General features: G+C 36.8%; 1 protein-coding gene across 1 annotated transcript; it reads right to left on the minus strand.

The window, feature by feature from the left end:
* Window positions 1–6403: 6403 nt before the first annotated feature.
* LOC100634028 (zinc finger BED domain-containing protein 1-like) lies at window positions 6404–8197 on the minus strand. The gene has a single exon (XM_003388358.1). It carries the CDS (start codon window positions 8195–8197, stop codon window positions 6404–6406), a length of 1794 nt encoding a protein of 597 aa, XP_003388406.1.
* Between the last annotated feature and the right edge of the window lie 959 nt (window positions 8198–9156).

Consider the following 9156-nt stretch of genomic DNA (forward strand, 5'->3'; position numbering starts at 1 on the left):
AAAGAATATCAGGCATGGAACGAGCTATGACTATTATAAATGGACATAAAAAGATAAGTATAGCTCACCTTTTTGACTATTTTCAACCACATATACAAATGCAAATGAAGAGAACAACACACCAACACAAACTAACAAGTAGCTATAACGAGCCATATCTTTTAGTTTACTTTGTTTAAGCCTAGGATTTGTATATGTACCATAGGAGGATTAATAATTTTATACTGTGGACATATTATTACACATAACAAAGGAGAAAAACTGACAACAGATTACAGGAGCGGTGAACTCACTAAATTAACATTCAGAGATGAAGTTAGGGGCTTCCGCTGAGTAAAGATTGACTGTCTTGATAAAAATGAACCACTTGGTGCACCAGAATTTTTTGCTAATGTTAGAAAGGCGCATCTTTATGTTTCACAGCTGTACCAATTAAGGAACATGGTTTTGCTTTTAATAAAGGAGAGTTTAAGGATGTTATCTGCCTTCATTATGCTTGGTCTCTGGTATTTCTACCTTCTCACTGCATTTGTGGACATAATTTGACCATTGTACATGCACTTAATCGTAAATGTGGTGGTTGTCCTTCAATTAGACATAACGAGCTTGTGACATTACTGCTGATTTGCTAACTGAGACTAATTGTTCTAATGTAATAATTGAACCTATTTTACACACTCTTTCAGGAGAAGCTCTAAAATATTGTTCTGCAATTAAAGAGGATAATGCTTGTGTTGATATTTCGGTCTCCAATTTCTGGTCTTCTCGTCAAAGATCATTTCTTGATACCCGTGTTTAAAATCATGTCATATAAAAAATAAGAAAAGAGGTGTTATGAAGAAAGAATAAGAAACATAGAGCATGGTTCTTTTACACCTTTAGTTTTTGCTATACTATATCCCAGTTGAGTTTCGGACAAGAAAAACTGGAATAACTTTTTATAGGAATGTGAGATAAGGATGAAACTTTCATAGGTTCTTAGTCGCCAAAGTCTATCAAAATGTGTGAAACCTTGGGTCTCTAAGCCTTTAAGAACTCTGAGAACCGAGTTCTCCCTATAAACCCAATGGCATTATATACACCATTTGTGATGTAGCTATACATGTATTTTTCGAATTCCATGCAGCTGCTTTCACTTCAGTGCCAAACTCAACTGATTTGTATTCCTCTGGCAGAATGAGATTTTCTTCTAATTGGGCAACCCCCTTACTTACAAGAACTTGTAAGTACGTCTGGGCATGACTGGGAGGTTTGGCCAGAAGGCGGAGCCTCTCAATTCTTTCTAGTGTATTTTATGAGAGATTGGACTCTCTTTTATTTGAAAGACAATCAAAGCCTTATTCTACTACTCTAAATACAGTGTGTAGGATTAGATGTCATCATTCATTCTCACTTTTTTAACCCTTTAATGCCGATAGACGTCCTTGTACGTCAATAACATGAGGGGGTGTAGTATAATTGTTATTTTCTTTTTTATTCATGGCAATATAACATTCTAGATAGTTTAAACAACTTCTCTTTTCATCTCTCTAACATATATAATATTGTCAAAGACTAAAAATACAGTATATAGGTAGAAACAAGATAGATAAATCATGATAAGGTAGATCATGATAACATGATAGAAGTCTATCTTTTGCTTCGCCAAGTCCGTGTAGTTAAAAAAAGTGGTTAGTTTCTTTACAATAGACGCTCCATTGCTTTATGCTGCTTTATTTTACTAAATACTACTTCTATCAAAGGATGAACATCCCATTAAGGCTGCAAGCAAGTTTCAAGTCTTGCAGAACAAGAACTTGAGAGACATGAATTGCTAAAGTAGTACCAATAAGAAGTTATCTTTATTCCAAAATTAATTTCGACATTAAAGGGTTAAGATGTGCTATCATTTCCTTCAGAGGTACTTGCTCGTCTTTTCATAGACCAAATCATTCATCCATCAACATTGACCTTGCCCTTTCTGAGGGTCAAGTCTTACATTAAATTTTTTCAATACTATTACATAATAATAAATAGCAATGCCACATACATACACACACGCACACACATGTATATAACATTATTTTAATTCCATAATTCATTTTTTTTCATAATTTATTATCTTAGACATTAAAAAAGTAAGAACACCAAATTTACTGTACTCACCACAAGGTCTCATAAGTTGGTTAAGCTGAGACCTAAACGTCATCTTACAAAGGGAGAGAAGAACAAAACAAGAGGTAGAAACTGAAGAGAGTGACAAGAGAGTAGTGAAGAGCAGCTGGAGCGAAGTACGGTATTATGTGCAAACCCTAACTGCACATGCGAGAAGATTTGACAAATTGCGTGGGAAGTAGTAAAACAAATTACATCGTCAACGAAGGGTAGCGCAATGCAGCTACTCAGCTTTTTTATTGCCTTATACTATATGCTATGTCATTCACTCATAAGACATACAATATACATGTAATAAGCACGTTTTATTGGACATAACGTGAGATAAGAGACACTTTCTACCAGCAAAATGAAGGAATTGCAAGGCAAAATGGCTGGTGTCGAACCCAGTGGCCAAATTAATTACTATGATCAATGGTGGAGTCACATATACATGTACATACAAAGCCTAATTAACACATAAATTACCACTTATAAATTACTATATACTGGTTATTTTCAGGGTAAAATATTTTTTCAAATTTTGTGTTACTTTGTTCCGTTATGAAATTCTGCATCTCTAATATTCACAAAAATTTATTCATTAAAATCTTAGAAATGTAGGATTCACACATATATTTCACCACAAAAATAAACCAGTATATGGTACAACACACACAATAATAGACTGTGTATGCAGTACCACGCAGACAAAAATGTTAAAATATGACTCAGATGCACATTTTGCAATCACCTTAAGATTTGGAAAGGATCATAGACTATTCTTTTTAAATATTGAAAATGCAAGGTTAAGGGCCCCACTCCTTAACTTCAAATATGACATGTTACCCCCAACATGCAGCATGTAGCACAATCATACATGTATAGAATAATATCTAACTTATACAAGAAACAATTTAAAATATTAAAGGGCTCAGCTTAAATATTTATAGATGCTGGAAAAGTAGAATGTCCACTTTATGTTGCTACTAGTAAACTCCTGACTTGTTTGTTTCTTTTTAACTTATATTAAAGTTACCTTTTTAATATTAGGATAATTTATGGCACCAATCTGTACTGCATTATAACCATCTCTTTCTTCTCTTTTAACCATAACAACTTCATTATCTAATACCTACAAATGAAAGAACACAATGAGACACAATCATACAGTAACTATTAATTCCAAGAGTACAAACAAGAACAGACTAAAGCTACTCCGTCATTACTCTACTTTTGTGTAGAGTAGAAGACAATAAAAACTTTGTGTTCCGTTTACGTATGAACAACGTTCCAAGCATTGCACAACTTGCCTCGACTGTTCCCTTCCTGAATCTTTCTGTATGTTCCTGACATTCTCTCAAGGAGTCAGGCTTCTTAGATACATGTACCATTAAAGAATGGCTTCAAACCAAGGTTGATGATTTAAAAAGGTATATATATATATAAATATACATGTATATATACACACTGTATATATAAATATAAGTTGCCAGCTTATACTACATGCATTTGTTATCTCCCTCCACCTTATTCTCATTTTACATGATTTAATAGGAAAGCAAGAAGTAGTCACACGACAAGATTCTAAACCTTTCCCTGCTGTCCACCCCAACGACTGTAGGCTGGGGAATGGCTTGGCTTGCAACACTACATGCAATAGGTCTTCTTGACAAAAATTAAATACACCACTATCTATAGGCTTGGAACTTTCTGGGTTTTACCCGTGAAGGCCCAAAAATTCCCCTCCGAAAGAAACCTGAAATAACTGGGTTTAACCCCGTTTTTACCTCTTAATTCCTTATTCATCATTAGAAAACCAAACCTTAAAGGGTGTGGTTTTATCAAAATTAATTATGGCCACAGCAGCATGTGCTACTGCTGGAAGATCAGGAAGAAGTGGACAGAAGAGAAAAGCAGCTAAGGATTGGGTACTTGATTACCCTGATGATTTGCAAATCATGATGAAAATGTCTAAAGGAGGAGCTGAAGAATCTAGTCACGTTTTAGTCTGTCGTTTTTGCTCCATTGAGCTGCCCACAGATCCAAAAAAGAAGCTATGGGATCGTATCAACGTGCACCTTTCATCAGCGAGGCATAAAAGGCTTAAGGAGAGCTACAAGGAAAGGTCAGACAAGAAGAACCAAGTCAGTTTATATGAAAGTGTTGTACGACAGAAAGAGAAAGAAAAGGAAGCAGAGGGAGCCATTCATGATTCTGTGAGAGCTCTTTGTTATTCTGCTGTGAGTCTCAACCAAGCTGATGGCTACTTGGGCAAACTTTTTAAGAAGTATTGCCAAGCTGCTCGTACAATGCCTGGACAAAGGCAGTAGAAGCAAAATATCTACCAGAAGTGTATGCTCATCATAAGTTTAGCATTGTCAATATGAAGGATGAAAAGATTTCTGCTATTATTAACAAATCACCTGATGTTCTTGGTTGGCCAGCTGTCAATACACTCTTTTGCTTTTTCAACATAGTAACAGGATCAATAAATATATTTCTGGTTGATACGTCCATTTTAAAGGCTGTTAATAGCACATCACTTTCACCTTCTCTTAGGGCAGATCCTTTAAGATTTTAGTAAAGACTGGAGTGATTTGTTAGCGATCAGCAGTGATTCAGCTGAGTATATGAATAAACTAGTGAGAGATACAGAGCAATCGCATTGTGCACAACTGCTTCACATTAAAGACAAAGCCCACCTTGTGCATGTCACCATTGATTACTCTATTCATTCTCAGCCAATGAATGATGTTCACAAAGTAGTCACTCAATTTGGAGCTGTCTTTAAACATGCTGCAAAGAGAGAGCGTTTGTTTCATGATATCTGTCGACGTAATAATTTAGCAGATGAGGAAAGTCAAAAACCTCCTTCTGTAACTCCTACAAGATGGTTTTCCTTTTATAAAAGTGCTGTTGCTGTTCGCCATCTCTGGTCTGTTCTCTTATCTTTCATTGATGACAGTGAAAGCTCAGGAGAAAAGATCAATGAGCTACGTATGCTCATTGGTGATCAGAAGAATAGACAAATGCTATTGGTGAAGCATAAACATCTCATTGAAACACTAGCTCCCATTCATGCCTTGCAAGAGGTTCTTGAATCTTCTAAGCCTATGCTACATCAAATGTATCATTTGGTGAACGTTAGATTAAAGGTACAATTTTCTGCTAAACTAACAGATGAGCCTCAGTTAGATGCTAATACAACTATGGTTTTGTCTATGCTAAGTGTGGCTGATACATCTCTTGTAAAAGCAGACCTAGTAGGTTTCAACAAGTCATTAGGTGAAAAATGGCAAGCTACTTGTGCTAGAAATTTAAGAGAAGATGTTTGTGGCTCAGAGGGACTGTGGAAGAAAGCAGTAGTTTTGGATCCTTTTTTGAAACTTTCTCAGTCACAGGACTTCATGTCATAATTTCTTTGGCCTTGTTGATGGTGATATTACTTAGAAAGATGAATTTGATCAGTATATAGGTGAGCCAATTCCTGACAATCCAGAGCTTCAAACGTTTGACTTTTGGAAAGCTGCCATTGCAAGATTTCTGAATTTATCACCTAAAGTACTCCAGTTACTAACCATCGCCAATGGTAGTTGTGAAGTGGAACAATCATTTAGTAAACTAAGGAACTTACAAAATCCTTCTCGCTCATTAATGAGCTATGATACATTAAAACAAACGACACTATATGTTAATCAAGATATTGATGATCATTTTCTTAGTTACGGTTGATCATTTTCTTAGTTATGGTTGATCATTTTCTTAGTTATGACTTAGTTAACAGGATAAGAGAGCTGGATGGCTCCACTAAAGCTGCTAAAGATAGCTGATTAGCTGCTGAACACTGTAATTGCATAAACACGTGGTCAATCACCATAGCAACTATCTAAACCATTTCCATGGAAATTCTTATTAGCATTTGGGAAAATTAATCGTCCTACAGTATTAAAAATAATAACAATTAAACCAGGGATATAATAGACTACATAACCGGGATTGGCAATGGGATCATGTGAGCGCATCATTTGTGTATAAAGTAGTGGTGTTCGATACCAAGAATTTTGAATTCGGTTCGATTCCGAGTACTTCTCATGCCAGTATCGAAAGTATCGAGTACGATTCCGAGTACTCGTGGTCAGCTTGAGGAAATAATTTTCTGTATCTTTATGACAAACAGAAAACAAGGTATAAATGTATATACTATATGATAATGATAATGTCTAGATCTAATAGAGTCTATGTTCTTTTAGAAGTCACTGAGCTAGATCTAGACTAGTTTGATGTTGTGGTTCAGAAAAAGAATCATGTCGATGTTCTTGGGCTTTATGCGGTTCCTTCTCTCTGACACTAGCTGCCCTGCTTTAGAAAAGAGCCTTTCAGATGGAACTGAACTACCAGGGATACACAGATATTTTGCGGCTATCTTACTCAACCTCGGAAAACGAATTGCATTGGCTTTCCACCATTCTAATGGATTAAAGCTCCTCTCTATATTCGGTTCCTCAAAGTACCTTCTTATTTCTATAATGCACTCAGTTGCTGGAGTTCTGTGAGATGTTGATTGAGCTACTTTCTCATCAAAGGAGCTCCACAAACTGGATGATGTGACATGGGCATCGGATTCAGATTGGTCATCTGGCAAACTGTCAGCAGTGGTGGGAAGGGCTGCCATTTCTCCAACTATCCGATTTGTAGTTTGCTCAATATATGTTGAGGAAGAGAATGGGATTTTTTTAAATCTGGGATCAAGTAGCGCTGTTGCACTAGTCACATACGATGTTTCTAGTGAAGAGAATCGTCGGTGTATTTCATCAGCTAAGATCTTAGCTAATGTTGAGGATGACTGCTGTGATGAAGACTGTTGATGAAGTAATTTCTTCAGTGGCAATATCATTGAAACTGATACGTAGTGATCTCCAGAGATGTTTTCTGTTGCTTCCAGAAATGGCGCTAAAACACTGTTGGCATGAGAAATTTTTGTGACTTCATCGGTAGAAAGGCAGAGATCATTATGGCCAAGAAAGCACAAAGCTGCAGTAATAGCCTCATGTTGTTTCACATACCTTTCAAACATGAGATAAGTAGAGTTCCATCTTGTGCAGACTTCCTGTACCAGCTTGTGCTCTGGTGCTTCAAGCTGCTTCTGCACGTTCCTTAATCTATCACTGGACTTAGCACTCCTGTGGAAGTGTGAAACGATATCCTTACACTTATTTTTGATGATGTAAAGGTCTTCATCTGCTTTCATGGCATCTTGTACCACAAGACTGAGGGAATGCGCAAAGCATGGTAAATGCCTCCAACCAGTTTCCCGAATTGCTGCAACCATGTTGCTGGCATTATCAGTAACAGCGCAGATGATTTTACCATTGATATTCCAGCCAGTGGTCACTCGATTCAGTTCAGCTGCTATATGAGAAGCAGTGTGCTCTGTGTTGAATTCAAAAGTCTCTAGTAAGACTGATTTGAGTTCCCATGCAGGAGTGATGTAATGTGCTGTTACACAACAATAAGATTTCGTTTGAAGAGAAGTCCAAATATCTGTAGTGACAGCAATGTGAGTAGCAGATTTGTCAAGCTCTGTTTGTAGCTTTGCTTTGACTTCACTGTAAAGCTCTGGCAGGCGTCTTGTAATAGTAGGTCTGCTTGGTAGTACATACCTTTTATCTAGTGTCTCGACTAGATTTTGAAATCCAGGATCAGAAACTATCGACATAGGCTGGAGGTCTGTGATAATCATTGACATTACTGCTTTATCTAGCTTCTGTTTCCTGGCTGAGTCTTTAGGATAAGGAGTTGTACTTGACAGTGTCTGAGCAAGAGTAGGTTGAAGATCCACTGTTGTCTTCCTTCGTTTCTCTGTTGAAGCTTTCATTTCATCCATACACTCTTGATGCTCCTTTCCATGCTTTGTCTTGAGGTGTTTCAAAAGATTGCTAGTGTTCCCACATGATTGCTTTATTTTTGTTTTGCAACCTTGCACTAAGCATACAGCATACTCTGGATCATCTGCTTTTTCAAAATGATTCCATACAGAACTCCTAGTTCTTTTAGTAGCCATGCGGATTCAGCCGTTATTTTAATTTTTGATTTTGAATTATAATTTTAATAAATTTTAATAAATCAATGGTTAATTAACAATTATTATTGTTTAAGTGGGTGCGGTTTCATGGTATCGTTTCAGTTCGGTTCCAAGTTCTGTACTCGATACTGCCTAGCTGGCACTGGTATCGAAGGTATCGAGTATTCAGGTATCGGTATCGAGCATCACTAGTATAAAGATTTTTTGCAATCTCTGTTATCACTTTCAAGATGGCCGACTCTTCTGGCAAATTACTAATGTTACTATTTCTCTGTCAAAAAGGCTTGTGTGTCTCTCAAAACGTTATACTACCATTACCAAGGGATAAGGAAGCCACTACTTTCATTTTGATTAACACTTGATGATGCTATCACAATAAATTGCCAATGACAGCCCATTTTCCACTTGTGTACCTCTGCTGGCAAAGGTAGCTTGCAGTATATGGATTTAACCATATTGTGATCTACCATCTTTTATGTTTATATGAGGATAGGACCAAAAGAACTTATTTAGACCTTTCCACTTCATGATACATCCGGAAAAGTACTTTTTCGAAGGCCAGAGGTTCTGCGCGAGTCAATTAATTGATGCACTTCCTTGACAACCATTGCTATCCGCCATGTTGGGTGTCTGAGAGCGCAATAATTAGCATGCGGGTGTAGCACTACAATGGTTCTTTTATCAGAATATGCAGCTAGCTTACCTCGTGCTGAAAAGAGTAAATATATAAATAAATTGGAGAGATGTAGAATGGAGAAAGACCCATATGTTGTGCAGGATGACTGGCACACAGAATGTGATAGGCTTCCAGACTTGGGTTGGCATAACATCACATCTTACATGGTGTGTACTCCTAGTCCATACACTAAGGAGTCCATTGAAGCAAGTTATTGGCATGCTATTAAAAATAACTTATAATAAAATCATAGGCATGGAAA

This window comes from Amphimedon queenslandica, unplaced genomic scaffold (assembly GCF_000090795.2).
Source record: "Amphimedon queenslandica unplaced genomic scaffold, v1.1 AMPQUscaffold_13260, whole genome shotgun sequence".
NCBI lineage: Eukaryota > Metazoa > Porifera > Demospongiae > Haplosclerida > Niphatidae > Amphimedon > Amphimedon queenslandica.